The sequence below is a fragment of the Rhipicephalus microplus genome, chromosome 1 (assembly GCF_043290135.1).
Source record: "Rhipicephalus microplus isolate Deutch F79 chromosome 1, USDA_Rmic, whole genome shotgun sequence".
In the NCBI taxonomy this organism is placed as follows: Eukaryota; Metazoa; Arthropoda; class Arachnida; order Ixodida; family Ixodidae; genus Rhipicephalus; species Rhipicephalus microplus.
Genome location: NC_134700.1, coordinates 153,394,538 through 153,420,466, shown reverse-complemented (window position 1 = coordinate 153,420,466; position 25,929 = coordinate 153,394,538). Strand labels below are relative to the sequence as shown.

General features: G+C 41.8%; 1 protein-coding gene across 4 annotated transcripts in view; it reads right to left on the bottom strand.

Annotated features, from left to right (window-relative positions):
- PAN2 (PAN2-PAN3 deadenylation complex catalytic subunit PAN2) overlaps positions 1-25,929 on the bottom strand; it is a 159,630-nt gene that overhangs the window by 32,941 nt on the left and 100,760 nt on the right. For all 4 annotated transcript variants that reach the window (XM_075887506.1, XM_075887507.1, XM_037429814.2 and 1 more), the window contains exons 5-15: positions 24,569-24,693; positions 19,905-20,049; positions 18,752-18,890; positions 17,298-17,374; positions 16,287-16,411; positions 14,927-15,069; positions 12,956-13,113; positions 7,742-7,870; positions 5,109-5,258; positions 2,654-2,694; positions 1,295-1,440 (exon numbers count right to left, since the gene is read on the bottom strand). In XM_075887506.1, coding sequence (XP_075743621.1) covers positions 1,295-1,440; positions 2,654-2,694; positions 5,109-5,258; positions 7,742-7,870; positions 12,956-13,113; positions 14,927-15,069; positions 16,287-16,411; positions 17,298-17,374; positions 18,752-18,890; positions 19,905-20,049; positions 24,569-24,693 — 1,378 coding nt within the window. The remainder of the gene's footprint in view (positions 1-1,294; positions 1,441-2,653; positions 2,695-5,108; positions 5,259-7,741; positions 7,871-12,955; positions 13,114-14,926; positions 15,070-16,286; positions 16,412-17,297; positions 17,375-18,751; positions 18,891-19,904; positions 20,050-24,568; positions 24,694-25,929) is intronic.

The following is a 25,929-nucleotide window of genomic DNA, read 5'->3' as shown; positions in this document are numbered from 1 at the left end:
AAACGAAGCGTGACGTAGCCAGGAAAAGGATACATGCGTGGAGAACTGCAGCAGGCTACAAGTGGAGAACAGAGAGACATTCACATTAACAACAAGCTTCAAAGCTCCCATAACACTGAATGCTGTATAAGGTTTCAGAACTTCATGCTATAAAAACAAAAAAAAGTTACAGCAGCTTCACACTAGTAATGCAAATTCTGAAGAGAAAGTGAAGCTGGGTGGCCCTCCTGGTATCTCTCTATTTTTCTTTTTTTCTACTCTTCCTTTCTCTTTATTGCTTGCAGCATCTCTTTTGCATCACTTTTTTTCTATGTTTTCAATCCTTGCTTTTTCTATCTTTATTTCTCTATCTCTAGTACTTTCTCTCTCTACTTCTCTGTTTCTGTCTTGCTATCTGTTTTTTTCCTTCTTTTTTGTGTTTGCTTCTTTCTCTTTCCATTTTCATCTTTTTATTCCCCTTATTTTTCTAGTTTTCCCTTCCTCTTTCTTCTATTGCTTTCTTTTTCTCCCTTTCTCTCTATTCTTTATCTCTCTCCTTTGCAATTGTTCGTTTGTCTCTCGCACCCACTGCACATGATAGTGGTGCTTTCTCGATTACTGAGGTGCATACCCAATTGAGCGGCTTCCTGGTGACACCACATGCATTACGGCAAGCTACAGCGGCTTCGCAATTGTTAAAGAACAAGCTCACGACAAGCAAGAACACAAATGGAGCAGTGTGTGCAATACTTCCAGAAACACACAAGAAAAAGTTATTTAACCGTGTTAGAAAATTACCCTTCTACAAAACCGAGAGCACCACACAGGCCATGAAGAAACGTTTGGTAAACCAGAAAATGTGCCAGAAACAGAGAGCCGGCAGCGTCGCATGTAATTTCCTGAGATGTCATAAATTTTAACGGTGCCTGCTATGCTGTAGACAATTATTTATCAATAAAAACAAATTACATTGAGCTCCGAGGGAGTCAAGAACTTAGCATGGCAAAATCCAGAAAATTTTTCTGAATTAATGTGAACAAAGAACAAAAAGAAGGCAACAAAATCTGTGCTTTCATGATAATATTTAGATGCTGAGCTTGTGGTGAGAAATTCAAAAGCTAAGCTTTGACCTTTGTTTTCTCTTCTAATAATAAGCCTATTAGTACGAAATTATTGGCGATGATTTTTTTGTCCTAAACTGATTTACTCTTCAGCTTTAATTTCACTTCCAATTTCATTGTGTCTTGTTTCACTTGTGTCCCTGTCTCTATCATGCCATTTCCTTCAAAGAAGAAGGCATGCAAGGGCTCCCTACCAGGTGGCAGAGGGTCGGGATAGACAAGGGAGCACAGTAGGGTGGTTGACTCTTTCTCTCTGATGTTGCCGCAACGGCATTGGTTGGAATTGAGCAGCGTCCAGCCAAAGAGCTTGCTCACCTGGCTGCCCATCTCGCCAGCTTTTCTGCAGTGAGGGAAGAGCAACAATTGGTGGTTGGTTCGATTGGCGCAGGCACAGTGTAGACACCTGCACTGCTCATCATCGCATTGTACAGCATTGTACGGTGCATAGTAGTATATATTCGCAATGCTCTCCACCACCTTCAATGTACTTTTAACCATGTGACCCTGCAAACGCGCTTCTTTTAACAATACTGCAATCGGACGAAAATTACATGTCATGGAGGACACATAACAAAAGCATAAATCTCAAGATATGAAAGGTTCATGCATCAAGAGCATCAATGCTCAATAACGACAGGTGTGCTTTGGCCTTCACAGGCTACTCAGCTATACATTACAATGAAGCACACTAGTAACCTCAGACACTGCAATGTAGAGAAGCATACCACCTGTTGTTAGTGCTAAATTGGCAATATACACCCGACTATTCTGGAACCCGTTTTAGATTGGACACATCCAGTTTCGACAGTCCTTGTTTACATCTATGCGACAGCAATTACTGATTCCTCTCTTTTTTTTTATTTATGCATGCTGTGAAACACAAAATGTGGATGCATGAGTTGGGGCGTAATAAGCTTGCAATGCCACATTCGAGATCAGCCACACCCCGAGAATGGCAGGCAGGCATTTCTTTCAAAGGCGTTTCATAATGTGAACACACCACTGATCTCTTCTATTCGGCTTCCTCAGCCTACTGCACTTTGAGTAGCAACACTTCTGACAATATATATGGTGAGCTTCAGCACAAGCAATGTAGAGCAGCTAAGATCTCTCTGATAGAGACATTATACTCAGAACTTCCTCGTTATCTGTTAGGCTAAAGCACATATAGTATGAAACACTAATCATGAGAACACTCAGCTTGTGATAAAGCCACGTAAGGCGAATCATCGGGAAAAACAAAATGGCTAATAGGATGCATTAGGATCAATAGAAATCAAAAAACAGTCGGCCTACATTCACATAAAGTTCAGCTGCAATAATAGCTAAAGATTACCAGTGTGCTTGCTTTAGCAATGAATGGTTTACTTTGTGCATTGAAATTTTTATATGTGTGTAGTGTAACTGCCAGGTAAACTCTATAACTTAATGATTGTGCACTCCAAATAACAAAATGCGAATTTGACCATAGTACTTGGCTCCCAATCGTCAAAGCTGACATAGAGAAGACATCAAAACAGAAATGTAGATGAAAGAGATAAGGCATGCCTTACTCCATTTTCTGCATGTCATCATCTGGAACTTCTGGTGTTTCCTGAAATAAAAGGGAGCATTCTTCACAAAAGAAGTAAAGGCCTCTGCTCAAAAACACACAAGATGCAGAAGCCATTAGGGTTCAGGTGTGTATGCTGCAAATTAAAGGCAGCCTCAGTAATCTTGTGTTAATTGTCTGCTTAATTTCTTTTGTGTATTTTGTGTTTCATCTACTCTTTCCATCACTAAGCCAAGAGTAAAGATACACTGCCATTACGAGCAATCTCTGAATCAATGCTGTCTACAAAGTAGGTGCACACCAACTTGCCTCACTCTCCCTACCTTTGAAAAACGGCAGGCTTATTCCAAATGGTAGAACCTCATTTACAAGTTTAATGGGGGGGTGCTATCACCCCCTGTAATGTCGTTTGCCCCTCGTGGTGCACACATGTCTTGAGAATAGGCCGCATTTAGGGTTAACAACCATCAAGCGGTAGGTGGAAAAGGGTTCACCATCATCATCATTATGGCTTGTGCGGTAGCGTCAGCAGTGACGCCTGGCGGTGAGGCTGGGTGGCGGCTGGTATGAACGATCGTCTCCTAACTGGGTCCCGCTGGATCTGCGGCGACTGCAAGCCGTCTCTAGTGTGTTCTTAGCAGTGAGTCGAACATCCGTGATGCCGCCTTCACGTTACCTTCACCTTATCTTATTTAGCATGTTGATTGAGTGCATTAGAATATTGTATAAGGTAGTTTACCGTGTTGATTACTAATGACATACAGTTGAATCTCATTAATTCTAACATGCTTAATTCGAACTTCTGGTTAATTTGAAACCACGATGAAGTCACGTCAAAGTGATGTGTATTCCAATAGGAAAAAACACCCGGTAATTCAAACGCACAAGCACTTGCGACGATTAATTCGAACATACCGCGCTCCGAAAATGCTCTGAGCACCCCGCCCAATCCCGCGGTGGCACCTCCGACACCTAAACGCTGCACGAGAAGAAAAGGAAGAGGAAAGAAAAGGCTGCAGTGGAGTGCTTGCGCTCTCTCAAATGCCGATCTGCGACAGGCACGCTTCTTCGTTTTTCGCTCCTGCCACGTAAAGACCCTTTTCCTTCCGACACCGCGAGCAAAGAGACAGGAGAAAAAAAAAAGATGTCGTGGAGTGTGGCTCTCTCTCACGCACTGGTGCCAAGCTTCCCGTCCCTGCCGCATAAACCTTCTTCTTTCAGCGACGCATGTGACAAAAGCAAAAAAAAAAAAAAAGACGGTCTGCTTCTCTCTGCGTGGAGACGCTCCTCCTTTCTCGTCACGTGCTGGCCACAATGCAGCTTTGGCGCAGAGGGTAGTAGCGGAGATGCAGTCGTTGTTGTCGTCGTCTTTAGAGAGTGTCGGCGCTCGACATTGCGCGCGTAACTTCTCTTGCCAGGAGAATGCTGAAGACGAAGCAGACAAGCTTTGCAAGCTGCATGCAAAATCGATTGACTCGCTGCAAGGCAAACATGTACAGACGCACATCACCAATTACTTCAATTAGTGACAAATGTCCTGTGATTAGTAAATAAATGTAACTCTTCCGGAACTTCCCCCTTGTGTGTTAGCTCAATGCACATGCGCCACTGCAAAGGGAGCCCTCTGTTTACTTAGCTTTCATTAATTCGAACTTCTTTTAATTCTAATAAATTTTTGGGCCCCTTCGAGTTCAATTTATCGAGATTCAACTGAATTTTATTCGGCTGATGATATCGTCGATGTAAAAATAGTTCAATAAATGTAACGTTTTGTTTGCTTTGAATGTCCCTGCTGTATCCATATGTTCCAAGGGAATGCCTCATTCCGAGACACCACAGTTCCTAAAAAAAATAATGCAATGAAAAACAGACTATAGTATCTTGAAAACATATGGTTCGAAGCCACTGCTCTGGACAGTAAACCCTTCACCAGAATCATGTGCCTCACGATTTCAGTTGTATAATAGCACTGGAAATATTATACAGCTGTAATTTGCAAATATAAGAAATACTGGCATCGAAGTATGGTGGTTTTTGAGGAACATATCCACAGGTACGAAAAAAGTACCGCAGTATTATAGGTCATTTTCTGGGTTTCAGATAGCGAACATTGGTGAAAACAAATTGTACAAAATGGCAACATACGGATGACGTTCTATCGGGTACACTTTTTTCTCAAAATTATTACTCATATCCTGGTGCACCTTTTCTCTTGATTGCAGTTTTATATGACAGTTTGGGGAATCTACTTTACATCCCTAGAAATTTTATTCCAAATTCGAGCTTGGAAAGTTAAGTGTACTAGCTTCTATAAAGCTTTCAAAAAAACTACTGCTAAGAAAACTCCTGTTTACTTCCCATAGAATGCTTATTGTGTATTATTTACTTCCCAAAGGCAGCGCACAACACAAGGACTGCTGTCCAAGGAGTTAAAAAAAAAAACATCCTCCACTCACTGAGTGTATCTGTTGAAGCACAAATCGTGTCCAGCTCTGCACGAGTCGTGGGAAATTGACCTTCTTGCGAGCATCATCGGAATCAGAAAGCAAGAGGCCCAAGGCAGATGCTTCCGGAATAGTGCGAAATGCACGGAGAAAGTTGCTTGCCTGCATAAGAGACCAATGCCGACATTGCCTTTTCAGTGACAGAGCTGGCAAACAATCTTGTAAGCAAACACTATTCGAAATCATACTTTTCAAAACTTCTAAGGCTTTCCAAGATCCCCAAAAAGTGTCCTCATGCAGTACAGCCACATTAAAGTTAACAGAAAACAATACATTGTCTGCAAAAGTGGATGAACAATTTATTCCACAAATTAAGAAGGTTGGGCTAAAGAATAACTGTTGCTGGCAAGATTAAATTGCATACCTTGAGCTTCAGATACTGCTGACATTGCAACCATATGAGCTTTCAGACTTCCTGAATGCAAACATTTTCGAAGGGGTACAAATAAAAAAAGTGACTGCCTTTTCTGTAGTCATGAGTAAATGTAAGCATGAAATTGATGCCAGCAAGGCAGATAGGTTAGAAATTATACTAGCCACTACCTTAACTTGAGTATAATGTATGCTTGCAAGGACACACACCACACCACACCACATCGTGCTGTACCCTGGTTCATACAGATGCCATTGTTTCCAGACACTTCATGGGATTAATTTCGTATCGAAATGGCTAACATCCCCTTCTGTGACAACTGTGGTAGCGAAGAGACATTACAGCACATATTCTGCGACTGTCCTTGCCACAATGCACAGAGAAAATCACTTGCAGCTGCACTAGTTCGCATAGATCGCAGACCAATGACAGCGGACACCATTCTGGAATGTCATCCAGAGAGGTCACCGTGAGTGAAGGCGACAAAAGCAGTCCTCAGCTTCTTGAAGACAACAAACAACTTGGACCGGCGGTTATAGACTAAAGGTGTGATGATTACTGTGATGTGCGTTCTCTCTCTTCCTCTTTCCATCTTTCAAACTCCTTCATCCCTGCCGCCAGTGTAGGTACCATACCAGTCGTTCTAGACTAATTAACATCCCTGCCTTTCCCACCTGTTCCCTCCTTGCCTAGTGTATGCCGCCATGATGCAATGGACGCCTGAAAGCTCACTGTACCAGAATGAACTTGGTCTGAAGTAATAATCATTGAAACCCTTGTCTTGGCCGAACACCACCTAGGCAGCACGGTCATGCACTAGGGTGCAATCTCCTGGGGGGCAGAAAAAAACTTGTACCACAAAACTGATGGACTGCTGGCACTGAAAAGAGCACAAGCAATGCTTTCTCAGCGCCAAAAGATGATAATCAAGTGTATAGTGCTCGGTACCTGTCTTTAGAATGTCCAAATTCGAAACTTCAAATAAAATTTCAGCTGATTTAAAGCTACAGCTGCAGCCAATAAGAACAGTTAACAGACAATAAGAACTTGGAAGCAATGTTTTTCTAAGCTTTTGCACAGTACTCCACTTAAGTAATGCGTTCGATTAGGGGCCAGGAAAGATTTCTTAAACTTCTGATAAATTGCTCGGATGGTCTCGTTTGAATGGCTAGGTAACGGCTGTGGCTTTGGCTCTCAAGGTCCCTTGAAGGTCAACAACAATGGGAGCTAAAAAAAATATATGCACAATACAGGGACACTAGGAAACAATGAAAACAATTCACCAAGACCTAAAGCTACAAAAAAATCAACAAAGTTTGTGCTTTCACATGCAGGAACAGTGGCTACACAGAAGAATAAATCATGATTTATTCTTGACACGCACTGACTTTCACACGACATTCAACCGATGCAGTACCTCACTAATGTCAATGGCATTATGTGAGATTCGTTGCCCCCATATAAACACATTGGCAGAATTGGCGAGAAACCGAACACTTCCAAAAGTGTCAGTTAGAAATTTAGCAAACTGTACTGAGCAAACTGTGCACAAAGAAACAAGCATTGATTATATGACAAAAGTAACAGTAAGTACAGCTCTCCACTGTTCAATCTCAAAGACTTAAGCTGATTCGACACACTAATACAAATTTTGTTGTACATTAGGAAGCAATTGCACCTGGGCTTGCATGATCTCAAAATGAGAGACATCAGTCACAATGTGACACAATATGTTATAACAAATTATTTCTGTTTTATTACAAACTTGGCAACTGGGTCTAAAATTACAGACACAGTGAGTGATGCTGCAAGTTATGTTCAGACGACAATGAATATTAAGGTGAAAAGGTACCAGGAAGGTGTAAATATGTGCTTGGCAACATCAATATTTCTTGCCGTGACAAGTGGGAACACTATACGACAAATGTGCAAGTCATAGGCGAGATTTCTCACATCTCTTCTTGCACATTTAGTAGACCGCAGTATCTGAGCATACAGAGCAAGCTTGTGTTTAGGCTTCCTTTGGCAAAGAGGATTTCCTCATCAAGTGCACATATTTTGTCACTTGGCTTTGATCAAATCATCCTAATTAAATGAAATTGGCTTTCAACTCCAAAAGTATGAACCACTGATGCAGCTTGGGCAAAATGTCTGTGTGCAGTGTTCTTTGAACGTAACAAAGCGAAACATTACACCATCAAGCATGGCTGACCTGACAGGGTATTCCCTGGGCAGTGTCCAGCATGTGGAACAGGAAGCCCAGCTCACACGCGAGGCAGAACTCTCGCTGGCAGCTGTGGTTCATGATGGCACAGCGCAAGGGCTCCGTGAAGTACAGAACCTGTCAGCAAGCACATGAAAAACCACGCTAATTAAATCCTGCAATTAAATCCTATGGGAGTGAAAGCAATGGCACCCAGTTACCACCTCCACAAAAAGCAGATAAAGAAATAGGCGCATCTCTCAAGAAAATATCTAAGAAATTGCTTTACAATAACACATTGTAGTAGCAAAAATACATATTGCCGTACACACTTCTTTTTAAATTTCACGAACTGGCCCTTTACAAGTGTAACCACTGCCTTGTGCAGACCGTGCTGGAATGTCAAACGTTCCTGATTATTTCAGATTGTTCCGATAAGCTTGAGCATGCAATACAAACAGTATAGTCAATTATGGAACTAATGCAACGACAAACGATCAGGCTGGAATCTTCTGTGCTAAATGTACAAATGCGGATGTCGCTTACCGCTGATCAGATTATCAACAACCTATGTGTGTGATGGCTGCTTTTGCTGCACTCTGAGTGCTACTTTTTTTTTCAGTGGGCGCAAGTCAGCACAATGAAGACGTTCCCCTTTACTGGCTGCGTTTTGGTTTTGACACCGTCACAGCCACATGACAATATACTTTTTGGAACAGCAAACAAAGAGGGCAGTAATTTAAACTATACCAGTGAGCTGTTTAATAAACTTGTGCTAAGTCGCACAATACTCCACACATGAACATGTGCCGCGTGAATTGGGCAAGCTGCCCTAATGAGCGCAGCAGGTGCGAGCATTAAATGAAAACTCTGCTCAGCAAAGTTGGAGCACGTGAAGCACGTGAGAGAGAAAGCAACACAAAGAAATAATAAAAAACTGAGAGGAATAAAGGGAATAAAGAGAAAAAGATAGAAGAAGATAGGTAGAAATACACGAGGGAGAGAGAGAGAAAACAGGGAGCACGACAGGAAGTAAGAAATCGAGAAAGACATAAAAAGGGAGAGAAAGAAGGAAGTAAAAAGAAACAAAGAGAGAGAGGGAGGTATAAACCAAGCTGAAGAGAAAGGAACAGATACAAGAAATAGACAGACAGAGAACAAAAAAAAAAAAGAAACTGCAAAACAAATAAGGAAGGCCACTCAGCTCTGCTCTTCTTCAAGCTTAACATTACTAGTACGAAGCTGCCATAATCTTTTTTCATTTTTAAATGCCCAAACCGAGACATAACCTTGAGGCACACCATATTCAGAGCCTCCGGATAAATTTTGACAACCCAGGATTATTTATTGTGCACGTATAGATACCATATAAACGGGAATATAAGTCGAGATATTTTCAATGAAATAATAAGCTAAAGTCGCCCCTCGTCTTATATAGCGGTGTCTAGCCTAAAGTGCACCACTGTCTGGCAACATGTGGCTCGCATGTGCTTGAGAAGCCGGATGCGGCCATATCCGCATCTAAATCCAATCGCAGGTTGTTTCTTTTTTTCTCTTTGTCAGTTTTCTTTGTGTTCGTGATTTGCTTTCGATTTGTTCAGAGTTTTCTCTCCGCTTGACATTGCCCTGCATTTTTAGTGGTCTTTTTTTTTTTTCGTTCACTGAAAATGAGTAGCAGTGCGAGGAGGCAGTACTCAGCTGCATATAAACTAGATGTTGTTGAGTTTGTGGAAGCGAACGGGAATATGGCTGCTCAGCGCCACTTTGGTGTATCGGAAAAAGCATGCGCTATTGGAGGGCGCAGAAGGGGAAGCTGCAGATGTGCAATCTTCGAAAAATGCCGTTTTGTGGACGAAGTTCCGTTCATCCGCAGCTGGAGGATAAGCTAGCAGACTTTGGGCGGGAAGTTCGTGCGCGCTCGCTGCCAATGACTGTGGATACCATTTGCAAGAAAGTCGTGGAACTCCCTCGAGAAGCTCGGCTCACGAGAGAAGAGTTTCGTGCACCAAACTCTTGGGTGCGTCGATTTATGCGACGCAAAGAATTTTTCTCTCTGGCGGCGCACATCCATCTGTCAAAAGTTGCCGGAGGAGTTCGAGGACAAGCTCATAAACTTTCAGCGCTTCGTGAACTGGCTTCGGGAGCAGAATGACTACATGATGGGGCAGATTGGCAACGCCGATGAGACCCCTGTGTGGTTTGACATGCTTTCGTCGACCACGATCACGCAGCGCGGCGCCAAGGATGTGAAGCTGTTGTCCACTGTCAAAGAGCACTCGCGTTTCACTGTCATGCCGGCATGCATGGCAGATGGTAGAAAGCTTCTGCCTTTCGTCATTTTCAAAAGCAAGACAATGCCGATGGAAGTGTTCCCGCCCGTTCTTGTTGTTCGCGTCAACAAAAAGGGACACATGGACGAGGCCATCATGCTCGAATGAATAATAGTGGTGTGAACCGTCGGCCAGGTGCACTGCTGCGTCTTCGCAGCATGCTGGTGTTGGATGTGTTTCGTGGCCACTTAACCGACGCAGTGAAATGCGCACTCCGCGACGGGAAAACGGACCTCGCCGTGATACCAGGTGGTATGACGTCCACTCTTCAGCCACTCGACGTTGTGCTAAACAAGCTGTTCAAGGACCGAGTGCGGCTGGAATACCAAGAGTGGATGTGCGACGACAACCCCAAGACACTGGCGGGTAGCCTACAGGGGCCTTCGCTTGCGACTGTTTGTGGCTGAGTGCTTTTTGCCTGGCGTTCCTTGCCGGATTCCATGGTGGAAAATTCTTTCCAGAAATGTTGCATCAGCAACTCGCTGGATGGCACTGAAGACGACACACTGTGGGAGGCGGCCAGCGACAAACTCTCGTCTTCAGAAGACAGTGGTGCTTCGTCGGACGAATAGGAGCAGTTGCGATGGTGGTTGAGGGGAGCTCTAACGATCGGGGTGTAGTGCGTCCAATTCGCAAATAAATGTGGTTCAACAGTTTTGGGTTGTTTTCCTTTTTTTTTTTTTTGGTAACCTGAAATTGGGGGGCTCGACCTATATTCCCACTCGACCTATACATAGTGTTAATGTGATGCCACTTCTGCCGTTGGCACCCTCTCCCGCCATGCCCGGGTACGTCCCTGGGTACCTACGGCAGTTCGCGTGTTGCAGCGTGGTTTGCTGGGGGCTCGTCATATGTTGCTGTGTACAATGTTCAAAGGGAAGCATTGTGTTTTTTTGATGTCGTACTTTAACGAGCTCATCGGATGAGGAAGGCCTTGTTTGTTCACTAAATACAAGACCAGAAAATCAAGATGTGCGACACGTATACCAGCCACCGCGTACACCGGCTGCGCGCCACGACCTAGGAGGACCCAGTATCTCGCTTTCACTACAAACACCACAAATTGCGTGGCCCAAGAACAAGTGAAAGCCTAAAGTCTCTCGAGCCGCAATTTTAAGAGTGGATGAGTGAAGCACAGCAGCTCCCATCGAAAACGAGTTGTGCAGAGCTAGGCAAGTTTACAAAAGATATAATATTAATATATTGCTGCGGCTCACACGACCAAAGCAGCAGCGTTTTCTCCCCCCCCCCCCCCCACCAAGTGTTTTAAACTGAGCTGATGTTAAGCCTCTTTGATTGAAATTTGTGGAAAAAGCCGAGAAAAATATTATGTGAGGCAGATAGAGACTTCGCGTGGTGCGTGCCGCGGTAATGCCGGTCATCACTTTTTTCGCGTGTTTTGACACCTTTTTCACCTTGTATTTTACTTTTTTTTTTGTACGCTAATGTACACTGGAGTCCCTGAAAATTATGGAGACCGTGTTAGGGAATTAATTGACCAATTTTTCAAAATCCTGACCCCCCAATTCGAACCGATCGGTTATATTTCAAAGTGGACTAATATTGTTTCGCATCCATTTTCACAGTTTGTTTCAATGCAATACCCGAATTTCCACGATCGCCATCACGATTTTAACCGCCTCTCTGACACGCTAATTGTGCACGCAGTGGTCCCAGACAAGTTTGTATGTACAGTATTTTGGTAAGCTATCTCTGTGTGCAGGTAAGTTCTTGGCTATGGCACTCACCCGGAACTGGAATGAAGTTACACCTGAAGACACAAATATCACCGAGTTTCTTCAAGTAGTTGTTTTGTTAAACCGCGCCAGCCAAACACGCTGGTACTTTTTGAAAAATCGCAATGTGTATTCTCAATTATGGAATGAAGTTACACCTGAAGACGCAAATATCACCGAGTTTCTTCAAGTAGTTTTTTTGTTAATCCGCGCCAGCCAAACACGCTGGTACTTTTTGAAAAATCGCAATGTGCATTCTCAATTATAGGTAATAACTTTCCACGAAGAAACACCCCGAAGCTCTGCTCCCTCTTCAAGGACTACTAAATCAACTTGCCTCACTAGCAGCCCTCAAACTTACATCGTGAGGCAAAACTAGACGGGCGCAAGCACGAGGAGACAACACCGCAGCGGTAGGCAACGGAGTTGGTAGGTACCCGGGCATGTTGGTGGCGCATCTCAGAAGTGACGAAGGGGTGTTCCGTGAAGCACGTGCACACTATGTACTGTCCGGTTTATACGGTAAGTAGAGAGGTAATCTGGTATTTCGCGACCATAAAATCGCAGCCACAGTGGTTGGGAGTTAAACCAGAGTTGTTCAGCTTAGCCGATGTACATTACAGTGGCTAAGCCACAACGGCGGGTAAATAAAATAGAGAGAAACTTCTCAGCCTGCAGGACGCTAGACAACATGATCAGCATAATGAACGAAAGCTGCTGGTACAGAATTTCAGTGTAAAGGATGTTATTTGAGTGAATGATGATTGACAGGTTTGCTCACTGGGAACAACAATTTTACACCTTATTGCAAAGCCCAAGTGCTGCAGTAGTGGAGAGCTATAGACAACCAGCATTGTCAAGAGTGCACCTGTGTTCAAGGTACTAAATGGTCTTTTTGCCTTTCAAACAAGGTGAGGAATAAAATTAATAGTTTCAACCTTTGTATCATCAAAACGCCAGATGAACTGGGCTGCTGTGGAAGGAAATCGGACTGCCAGCATTCAACTTCAACAAATACATGGGTGCAAGACTGTTCACATAAAAAACTAAACATCACAGAACAAACACTGAAGGTCACGCACATTTCACTACTCCAGGCTTTATAGTATTTGTCACTCTGAAAGAAATAGAGGCAGCAATTTCAGAAAAAAAATCACCTGAATCATGTTGTTGCAGTACGCATTAGGCAGGTTCGTCTCAAGGCCTGCAAAGCACGTGCGATTGTAGAGATTAAAGTCAAAATCTTCAATGCCCATTTTGGAGTACTTCACATCAATCTTCTTATACCATTGTGGGATCATGTCAGTCTCTTCACCTGCAAATCATTTAAAAGTATGTACAAAATCATAAATACGTACAAACCTTGCAGCATGCCAATTTCACCAGAAACATTCGGCTAGTTGTAGGAGCATCTTTTCTCAAGGCAGAAATCAGACCTTAGGTGTGCATACTGTTTCAAACTGAAGCCTCCATTCAATTTGAAGTACATGCAGAATGCATACGGCCAAGCCCGTAGCCAGAAATTTTTTTTTTTGAGGGGGGGGGGGGGGGGGGAAGGAGGCGAGCACTTGCTGAAGACCTTTACTATTTCAAAAAAACACCTCATTTCATTACCTATTTTCAATAAAACACACCTTCCATTACAATTTTTTTTTCCTTGGGGAGGCTATCAGGCACGTCCCCCTACTAACTACGGGTTTGCGTACGGCCACACCAGGAATTCCCAACTTTCAAATGCTCGCATTTTTATTATTTAGAGTCTCCATTCCAGAGTAGTTGTCCGAGTTCATTTCATGTTTGCCCTTGATTTAGCAGAACCTATTCAAGATACCGTACTGCAGCTAGCAGTGTAGGTTTCTTTACTGACATTCATAGCAACTACTCTTGCACAAATTTTTGAACAATTCAAATATTCGAATAAATATTGCAGTATTTGAATTGACAGTCGATTTAAGTATAAACAGTTGGAAATTTCAAAACATTTGAAGTGAATGAATAAATGTATATTAGTCCCATTTAGAGATTGTTTCACCGCAGGAAAGAAATGCCATACCGTCAATCCAAGAAAAATCGAAACTGCCGCGAAGCTCCGTTTCAAGACTAAATGAACATACTACCCTCGCATCGATTCATTCTTTTTAAAATTTAAAAGCCTGTTATACTACCGGCTTATATGCTGTGAGTATAAAAATTTTTACACGTAACATAATTTACAGGTTATCACTAGAATTCTGATGAATGTCGAATCCTGCTACTATTCAATGTTGCTTCCGCTTTCTAAACAGAATGACGTTTGTATATGTCTTGCTTCAGTTTAAAAAAAAATTTATTATGCAGGCTAGTTGGGTCATGATGAATATGCTTATTTTTTTTTTTTTATACTGTAGACTCTCCGTAAACGCAAATCTGTTAAACGGAACTGCTGCTTAAATAGAACAAGTGCTTCTGACAAGATTGGTTTTGTTCTTGCGTTGTGCATTCCTGTTCCACTCTCAGTAAATGAAACTCCTGTTAAATGGAACATATTTCCATGGTCCCTTCAGGTTCCATTAAGTGAGAGTCCACTGTAATATGCTATATAATATTAGAATTCAATTCAAACTAATTTGACTATATCATGATTTGCTTTGAATTCACTCAGACCAAAATTTTTTTTAGATTTCAACACTAGCAAATAAATAATATGTAAGAAGTGCCACAATTACTACTACTGTGGGTGTGTGACAGACCAATTTCTCACTGCATCTGATCTTAAATCACCAAAAAAGTGAAGATGATACACAACCACACAGAAAAAAAATGTCATACTCAATTGTACTGCACAAATGCAAAGGCACACACTGACACTGAGTTTTGACTTTCTTACTGTCAAGCTCATGATGTTATAAAGCTTTGAATCAATAGCATCTGTGAAAGAGGCATCCCTTTAGGGCACTTATTCGCAAAAATTCCATCAGAATATTTACCCTATAGGGATCTCCGCATGAGAACTGCGACACAAAAGCGAGACGGGCTAGCTTTTTGACACCTTTCCCTGCAAGTAACCTCCCGCACCTCAACTAAACACACTAACGAAGCAATGCCAATTTGGTTCAAAATTAATGTGGTGAATAAGTGCTAGCACTAACGGGTTTCCTTGGTCCTACGGTGGTGTGCTTCGTGTGGGTAGCGCACTTCGTTGCGCTTCCAGAGACCAGGATTTGGGGCATAACCAATGGAGCCCACCATTTTCATGGTGTTCAAGATGACGGGATCAATCGGAACTGGCCTCCTGCATAAACAGGCCCAAAAATTATTGCTGGAGGTAATGTCTGCAGTCCAGATAACTGAGCCCAGATTTCTGAAGTTTAAAGAAAGAAAAGGTGAGATGCCAGCTGTGCAACAGAAATGTAAAAAAACCTTTTTACACATTGTACAATTTTGATATGATACGGTAATGCTATTTTTATCAATATTACATTGTTCAAAATTTATTTGTTCATAATACAGTAAGCTTTGATCATTCAAACTCGAAGATACTTAAGAGCTTCGCTTGACCTATAAGAAGTCTGACTTATCAGAAGTTATAAATATAGAACTGGGCAACATACCAGCTCCTATTGTTATACTTTTTGTTTCTCATGGCCTCAGCAATGTCACAGTTAGCACTGCATGATTGCCAATAATGTGTTTTGACTAACAGAATACTTTGCTGGACGAGTTGCTACATGATCTTAAAAGAAAAAGATGGGACACGGGAGACAACACAAGAAAGCGCTTGTCCAGTCTTCTTGTCTCTGTTGTCCAATCATTTTTGCGCTCTGCTTTTATTTCAAGTTTTTACACATTATTGATCGTACTGGTGCCCCTTATTAAACAGCACCTGCATGCACACGTAATTAAGGGGCAAAAAGTGCAAGTTTTCTGACAGCTAGTAGCGTCATCTGAATCTCAATACATTTTCCCCATTGTTGGAGAGAGCACACTAATGACAAAGAGGGGAGAAAACTTGTGTCACATTCTGTTCTCCTTGTCCTCGTCGTTAGTGCACGCTCTCTGTCAACAATGAATACACACCAACATGCCCAGTTTTCTGCTTTGTTGTGTACTCTCCCGTTTGACAACACTGTACTGCAGTGAAAGTTGCACAGTGTCACTTTTTTTTTTTCTCTCCATCTTCCTCGATTACCACATGAATGGTTTAGGTAGTTCGGCTGCTTTGTAAACAGGCACTCAGCTTTATTTACAACTGTTAGTGGCTCAAAAAAGCACTAATGTTCGGCTAGAAGTGACAGAGCCATACGATATTTTCAGGCACGTGTAAGCAAAAAGCATGAATTCACGAACTTTACGCAGTAGAGCAATTTGAATGAAGCCACTTTAAAATACACTGAAAATTTTGCAGGTGAGCCAAACGTCCCGAAATTGTTTGAATTGACCAAATGTTTGAATTACCCGAGTTTCAACTATTGAGGGTCGACTGTATATGCTACGACAGAGGAGACTCACCTGTAAACATACTTAATGAACTCCTTGGGCAGGTCCGAGACCAGCTTGCCACTGCAGTAGGGCATGGGTATGGCGGACAGGGGGGCTATCTCATCATTGATATCAATCGGGTGCAGAGGCTCTTCCTGCATTCACAACAAATGAAAAACAAATTAACTGAGACACAGACGAGCAGAGAAATATTTATTGGAAGCTGTTCTTTAGAAGGTCTCATTATAATTAAAATTGACAAAAAGAAGTTTTCAAGTGCCCGAGAGTAGCACAAAAATAAACAAAAAAGAAAAGAAAAAACAAATACAGCCAACAGAAAGGTTCGGAAATGAGGAAAAACTCGTGTTGCTGCACAAACAAGGTTAACCAAGAGACTAGCAAAAATGGAGCTAGATCAAAGTATAATTAATAAATCAGCCTGTAGTAACTCTCAATAAGCAGCTCAACATCAATTTTGCCGTGTCGCAAACATTTCTCTAGTGTTTTCCAGTTTCTGAGGTAAATGGCTATACTCTTTAGTGCATTTCACATAACTTTCTTCTTTCAAAGGATGCATAGCATTATATGAAAAAGACAAAAAAGAAGAAATGTAGAAAGACCTCTTAACGTAAAAAGAAAGTTTATGACCAGCATTAGAAAATGAATAGTAATGAGAAGCACTCTACGTAACCACGCCAGGTGAAGTGATGACGTTGCAGACAATACGGTCAGAGATTTTACTGTTGCAATAACGCTTCTTTCCTGACACCTTATAGCATGACACCTGAAAGGGGCAGCTTTGAGGTTTAGGTAAGTACTACTAAATCTGCACTCTGCCCACCAGTCAAGTGAACTAGCAAAAAACCAGAATAAAATAAGAATAAAAAGTCCAATAATCGAAAAATTAGAGTAGGAAACTAGATTTGAGAGAAGACAATGCAGCTTGGCTGATTAGACATTAAAAGCATTGCCTTTGTTGCACTATTCATATTAAAACCAATGTGCGAGATGGTCAGTTTACCTAGGCAGTTGACAACTTACTGGGTCAGCGAATTCGGTTGGTTGGCTGAAGTTATTAAAGTTGACATGAGCACTGGCCCCATAGAGGTGAAGGTATCCTGTAAATAGATATCAAACAAAGAAATACTAATGCACAATAGCAAAAACAAAACAAATAAGCAAACACATGACGAAAGTGAATGTGTTCTTAGCCATCTAACTTACACAGCATAAAAAATCAAGAGAAAGTAGAAAAAAAACAATGAGCAACTAGAAACAAATAAATACGCAATTAAAGGGATTGATAAAATCAGCTGCTCTAACACGTAAAGATACGCTACGTGTTTATGCCACTTTCAGTAATCATGGCAGTGAATGCCTCATCTAGTGAGCAGTTAAATTTTTTCTTCTTTTCTTAAATAAGAATCCCCAACAGGCTACATGGCACTTCGCTCATGGTTTAGCTTCTATAGTAAGGTTTTATAGGCCTAAAAACTTTGTATACCATAGTGGGATGGTTGGTCTGTCAGATGCAGCTGCCTTTCGTTTATGTAACTTTTATTACCCAGTGTGTTTCCACCTGTTGGCTTCCATTTTCACTTTGAGGTTCTAATGACAACCGCAGAACCTCTTCAATGCAGTCGGGTTTTAAAACTCCGTAGAATTATAACCACAAGCTACCTCAAACTTCAAATCAAGATGTAACTCCGCTGCTTAGGCATTGCAGCAACTTTGAGTACAATGATCACTGAAAAAGTGCAGAGCTGCTTAAAGGAAAGCTGAAGTGGTTTTAGAATTCTGTAAATTTCGTCGTTAACAACAATCGACATTATTGTCGGTGACGTCTGAAGTTTTTCCGCAGTTGCTGCAGCAGGAGCTTTAGAACACACGAAAGAAAAGTTTGTCTAGCTCCACCCAAATAAGTGCGCCAAAAGTTTAGGCATGAAAACGAACTAGTAGGTCATTTTCGGTACCTTTGGTGAAGCTGCACTGTATTCTGTCGAAAGATTTCACCACTTTTGTAAATTGAACTGAGAGAGCACTGTTTATGTACCCAGTGCTCAAGTAAGTATAGAGACTCTTAAAGTTCTGCATCTGGATTACAATGTCTGCCATAACGACAAACAGCTCAGCACAATTTGAACAATCATCTCATAGCTTCAATCGTGGCCTCTCTGATTACCCTCGTCTCTGCGCTATTGTGGGTGCTAATTGTGAATATCAGTGGTAATTGCGCATCTGCAACTGCAGCTCTACAAAAGCTGCTGTTGCAGACGACGCAGTATACAGATGACGTGACTGCATTTGCTCAGCATCCCGAGAAGCCTTGTGGCTGCAGCCACACTTTTTTGCCCAAAAAGTACTATATGCATTCACTTTTGAGAACTCTCACATAGGTTTCTAAATTCAGCAAGAGACAATGTGATTACCCAATCCAAAGCATTGTTTTTTCACATGCTTCAGCTTCCCTTTAAATATAGCAGTACTAGTCTCACCAGCATTATCTCCAAAAGCCAAGGCTTGACAGGATGAGGAAGTGTCAAAGGTGTGAACAAGCGCACCTCCGGTTTCCAGCTGGTAGATGTATGATGCTTGGGTCAGTGTGCTTGTGTCTACCAGCTGGAACTGACCAGCCTGCGGAGCGAAATATTCAAGAATATGCAAATATGTAGTACTCCTGGAATGAAATGCGATGACCTAGGACTAAACAATGCACATACAATTATTTTGACTGTCTTCAGGTCGAGTCAGCATAATTTGTGATCACATATGTGATAATATATGTGATAACATATGTGATGATATCTGTATAGTTTTTACCTGACTCCTAAAAATTGTTGGGTAAATGGAAATCACATCACAAACTTCCCCTGGCAGGGCTGAACCAAGTGCCTTATATTTATGCAAGTATTACGCTACATTTCACTACATACTACATACCAGCCATGCTATAGCAACAGCTGTTTCCTGTTCCCTTCCTTGGGTATACATGTACTTGCAGCCCTGGGACATTTATCCAGTGCCACTTCTGGCCATGGCAAAAAGTCAGGAACATCTACCACCATATGTTTCACAAGTTTTGGTTTCAGCCTCCATAAACAGCATGTTTTTTAGCAGCAGCTCTCTTTTTAGTCAAAGCTCCCCTGTCCACTGTCGTAGTGCTGGTCACCAGGTCATGCAGCATGGCAAGAGTGGTACTCGGTATGAGAGGAAGGACTGCGTCGAACCAAGATAGGCAAGGCCAAAGCTCGGTAAAAAGAGTGAACCAGTGAGAGGGGCACAAATATAGGTGAGGGTAAACCTCACAAAGGGGAGCATTGGCTCTGCTGTTTCTATAGTGTTTGCGGTTGACAGTACACGCACAGAGTCTAAGTTGTTTCCTCTACAGTTTACAACAACGTTCGCAGCAATCCAACCATTTAAACAAGTTGACAGCTGATGTGGGCGTGAGAGTTTCTACCAGTTTTCATCACAACAATTTCCATTTTCCTCATTTGTACGCAGTCCCCTATCAAAATGTTGCAGCAGTTACACGATGTTGCACATAAGTCACAAAACAAAATGTACCTCCACATAAAAGTCACATGCATACAAATGTAAAAATAATGAAGACTGTATAATCAAACACAAACAGTGAAGCACGCGCACCTGAGAGACAACGAAGAGCCGAGAAGTGAAGGCAGGAACAAAGCGCAGCAGTGTAGGTGGAAACATCATCTGGATTGGTGCCACAGCCCGCATGACACGCAGGTCATAGACTTTTATGAATGGATCCACTGTAATTGTACCATGTCTGTTGCAAAATAATAAAAGAGAGAGAGAAGAGGTTTGCAAGAATTAAACGATGACTACAAACTTATGTGATTTTTCCTACTGCCTAAAGTTATTGTTGCTGTTTATTTTTTTTCCATGAGTGAAGAAAGTCAATGAATAAAAGACACAAACACAACTTAGTTGCGTAGAAACATCTCGGCTGCAGTTCATTACTTCATATAACTATACAGCAAAATCTCTATACGATAATGCATAATGATAATTCGATAATGCATAATGATTTTTCGGCCTAATATGTTTTAGGGACAAAACAGCTTATGAAGGACGTCTGTCCTTTGTCGCGCCTTGCTGCCGCTGACGGTGATGCTGATGACAATGAAGAACAAGCGCATTCCATATCCCAAATTCTCTTTCTACCATCACAGCACAGCACGTGTAAGGTACCCACTATACGTCATGATGATGATGATGACGACGACACTTATGACGATGAACAAGCGTGTTCTTGACTAGACATTCTTTTTGTGCCATCATGACAAAGCACATGCAAGGTACCCACTATACACCATGATTATGATGCTGATGTTGATGAAGAACAAGCACATTCCAGACCATGTATTCCCTTTCTGCCACCACGACACAGCACATGCAAGGTACCCACTATATGCTTTGACAATGATGCTGATAACGATGAAGAACAAGCACATTCTAGACCTAACGCCCCCTTTCTGCCACCACGGCACAGCACATGCCAGGTACCCTCTATACACCGTGATGATGATGCTGATGACGATGAAGAACAAGTGCATTCTAGACCACACGCTCTCTTCCATCACGCCAGAGCACATACAAGGTACCCGCTATATGCCATGACGATGACTCTGACGACAATGATCATGATGGACGATGACTGGCTAGTGCAATATTTGACATCTCGATATGCTATACGCTGCATTTCGTACGACTTGAAACAACCAACAACCTCCAGGAGAATGTGCACAGACCTCGTCTTCGCCAACTTCAGGCTAGATCCGATACGACAAAGCAGTAATATTGAAGGCAAAATGCAATTCACAACTAGACACAACATACCATTTATGACCAATAAACATTCTATGAAACTGACAATCGCTTTGTCACTCACATGCGTGAGTCGCCAACGTCACAGATAATTCGCAATGACAACAAATGACCCCATTGCTTCGCCCACTCATTATCATTCACTTTGTGGATATGCCGTGATGTTTTGGTTCCTTGGAATTAATGCATTTTCATGTTTTATAGAATAATTTTTTTGCCTAAAATTGGATCATACGGTTACAAAAGAGGATCTTGATGGATATATCTAGAGATCCCATGTTTATTCTTCGCTATATAATAGCTCGATTTGGGTTCCAACAGGCCCCAACTCACAGAGCAAGAATTTGAGGAGGACAAACTTCTAGGCCATAGCAGCACGCGAGGGCGACGCGATAGTGCCACGGAAGAATGCTGTTTATGCCAAAGCTTGACAGATTACACTTTCGGCGTGTTGCCATATTTTACATGCACTTCTATGGAGGCGACACATAAAAATTGAGATAGCGCCTCACACATTGTAAAATTTTTGAATTTCTATCTGTAACATCGATTGGTAGACCTAACAGTTAATTTGGCTGCAGTTATTTAATGATACTGCCCAAATTATAGGCCGTACGGTGCTTGAAACAAACAGCTATATGGTCCCTGAGCAGACGACGTCTCCCGCATGCACATGCATGCACCCCTTGCTCACGTGTTGCGCGCATGCATATGTGGTCTTGGGAGGGCAAGTTCCTAAGAAGCGGCCATGAATCCCTTTGCAATCTTGGCTTCCTTATGTTGTGCCGGTGCCACCAATTTGGCCGACGTCTCAACGAAAAAGAGTGCTTTGTACATTTCGTCCAGTAGTTTAGTAAGGGGAAAAAGCGTGTTGTGCCGAATTGCAACAGCCCGTAGGCATCTTGAAAGGACATGAAATTCCCTGAAAGTTTCTAGTGGTCCAGTGAAGTCGGAAACAATGGCTCACGCCATACCAAGGAAACCAAGAGCTGATGCCCAGTGACTGTTTTCAAGAAGCAAGAAGTAGGAACACAAACACGCATACACACATACACACACACACACACACACACACACACACACACACACTCACAAACATATGCACACTAAGAAAAATTAACTGGACTTGTCGTGAAGTGCGGAAAACATGCAAAGACAGATACTTTGGTGGCTCAAGGTAAACATGCCCGGTCATTTTATTTGCATCTTGACTTTGTGGTCATAAAAAGCGTCGATTTCTCACTCAAAGCCAATGACGCCGATGCCAGCATTCCTGCAAAATGAGCTCTTTAAAGCTGTTTCATTAAAATTTGGGAATGGCAAGGACACACACAAACACACACACACACACTTTAACGTGACGCAAAAACAGTGATTCGGTGCAGATTGGCCTTGAACAAGAGCGTGGTAAAAGCGGCACGCGCACTTTTCCTTCTCTGCCTGCGGAGCTTCATGACAGAGTAGTCAGTGCTGTGCCCAATTTCGTGGCTTTTCCAGGATGCCCGAGTGATCACAGTTTTGCCTCCTAAAAAATTCTTGCTCTGTGCCCCAACCTATGCATTGCAGAGCAACTGAGGTCGCAGCAGTGTCAGTTCTGAGTGAAAAGATGGCTTCCAGGTGTGGCCATCTGTGCCCAGCAAATAAAACAAAAACGTGCAGTGCAAATTGACCAGCTACTTCAATGTTTCTCGACAAAAGTTAATTACTGAATGAGTATCTATAATGTTTTATTTTTTTCAACCTATTTAGTTGACACGATTTTGGTATAACACATTTTATTTTAGAGTTTACCAGAAAACTTATCACGAGGTTTTACTGTACCACATATATCCTTGTAATTTCTTAATATCGCACAAGCATGAAATATGAGACATCGTAGCATCCAATATCCCTGAAAAGTAACGAAATCTGTTACAGAAGCACAAGTGTACATTGCACACTCATGCATGAACACCCTCTGCTACATTGTTTATTCAGAGACAGATACACCCCGTTAGCATTATTTATATGTTCGCGTGTTCACAGAGGTAGCGTGAATGTGATCTTTGTATCAATGATCTTGTTGCTTCTCACCAATGTTAGGCACTGTCGTATTCTGAGATGGACACTCGTGCGATATCATTTTTCAATGGTGAGAATGTGTACTAAGTACTTTGTAGTAGCAGACACTACACTAACATGCATAGAAAAAGTCATGCGCAGTAATAAATGTGGCAATAAAAGATAGGACAATATAAATGAAATAAAAAAGTAAATGCAACAAAATTAAGGAATATTTAACAATATTTTAATCTAAGCTGGATTTAACACAGAGAAGCAGGTCTTGTAACAGCAAAAACCACTTTTAGTAAAGTGCCATCAAAATTTGATTGTCATAACTGATAATTGCTATAAACAAGTTGCACGAAAAAAGCGAAGTGGGGGACAACAGGCTGTTTCGAGAAACCTATAATATTTTATAGAATGTGCCGAAAGACAAACTACCGAATTTTCAGATATGCCTGAAAAATTGAATGCTTTCACAGGACCGCCACACACAGAGCTAACGTATGAAAGCATTTAAAGTTGTGGATACAGAAACTCTACGAAGTCTCAACTTCCCACTCAAATTGCACGTTCAAAAAACGCATTAGTGGAAGCCACTGCAGCTCTCACCCTGTAGCAGATTTTAAAAGTCAGCCTTGCTGCACAGCCACATTGTTATGGGGTGAAGCATACAGCAGGTCGAAAAGGGCACTGCTGGGAGATGTGGTTGTGGGCGGAGGTTTGGCAGCTTGGATTTCTCTCTTTTTTTTTTTCAAAGGATTTCGCATTACATAACCTTTCAGCACAGACACCAAACAGCCAGAATTCATTCTTATAAACAATATTGCAGCAAACGAACAATGCTGTAAGAATTTATTTCAGAACAGAAAACATACAAAATTTGAAGGTACAGCAGCTTCTCATCATTATAACCAATATATGCATATATAGATTGCTGAAACTGGTATAGTCATAAGTAGGTTTGGCTGTATTTTCTTCATTTCCGGCTTTCTCTAACTTTTTTGAAGAAAGAACTGCGTATAGTCAGGTGATCAAGACAATTCACAATATAGCACACCACATAAGTAGAACTTCGATGATACATTTTTGTCACATACAATACCGTAGTGCCAATGTTCCTGATATTGTTAAAAAAATAATTTGCAATGTTGTAATCAATTTGAATTGTACAGTTTCTAAGATAGCAATTTTTCTCCTGCATTTTTATCAAAAACATATGAATAATGCGCTGCTATATTTCTAAAAATGTTGATAAATCCATGATTATTCAATGAGTTTCTTCCTGATCTACTTTAAATAATACAAACTGCTTACAACGACGCAAAGTCAATTTCATCCATGTATGACCTCAATTACTCTATTTTTTCGTCTCTTGGCACACATATTTGGGATAGCAGCAGCGAGTTACTTGCCTGTTGGCAAAGCCACACGTGACGACCATGTTGCCAAGCACATCAAAGTCAGACAGCATACCAGTTTCCGAAAGCGATTCTAATGTGTACTCAACCTTAAAAGTCGAGGAGTCTCGCAGTGTGACCTGAAGCACAAAACATATTGCTCAATTAAGCAAGCACAAGTAAGATGGTCAGCATAACATTTGCAACATGCACACATAATAAATCAAACTTCATATAGTAGATCAACGTTCCATTTACGAAGAATGTTTCACTTTGTCTGCTTTATGGTTTCTGTACAGTCTTCCGTTGACACATGTGTTCTCAGTCTACACACAAGAAGGATTTCCCGTGCAAACTGGAAACAAAGAAGTGTCAGCAGTAAGTACCCTGAAAAAATGAGCACTGAAGAAACAAGCTGTTATCTAGACCACATCTTGAGATCCGAACGATACCTGATGGAGCTTGTCCTAAGATGATGGAAAGAGGAACGCGCTTCTTTCTGAACAGGGTGTCGGCTGTACCATAACATGTGCACTTTACTAATTTGCAAGTATACTTCACATCTTGACATTATATCTTATGCGACTTGTACTCTAATATATCCTATGTACATTTTATTTCATCCCGAAATGGGTTCCTTAACACTTTTGGGAATGTGCATATTTCCGTCGATAGTATGTTATCGATGGACACAAATCCAAATTTTGCACTCTCTGAATATTTTCGTATAGCTAGCTTCGTTTAAATGGTAAAATAGATATTATTTGATCCGTTTCGCTTTCAAGTTTTTTTCCTCTGCTGCACGGTAATTTTTACAAATTCTTCGAAGGTGAAGAGACATGCTCGTAGTTTCAAATATGCCATCACTGTTGCTCGTCGATGCTCCATGAGAAAAGTGAATTTCGACAGATTTCAATGAATCTGAGCGGCAATCTCCGGATGACAGTAGCAGCACATACACGGAAGACTACTTCGATTCACCCGACTTCAGTGCAGCCTGATGTTTCAGGGCAGGGCATCATAGTGCCCCGAGACATTAGCAGCCCATCAGCTTCACTTTCTCCTCAGACCGCTTCATGACTGCTGCACACTGATGTGAAACCTATCTGGCATGTTTTAAAAGTCAGAGCACTTGTGTGCAGGGTGTCAGCTTAATTAGGGTGGGACCACTTGGGGTCGGCTACAGAGATGGTGGTGTTCTAATAATAATAATTTATATTAACTATTGGTTTAACATCCTAAAACAACAATTTGATTATGAGGGACACTATAGTGGACCACCTAGGGCTCCTTATCATGTACCTAAATCTTAAGTACACAGGGCTCAAGCATTCTCGCCTACATCGAAAATGCGGCCACCATGGGTGAGATTCGAG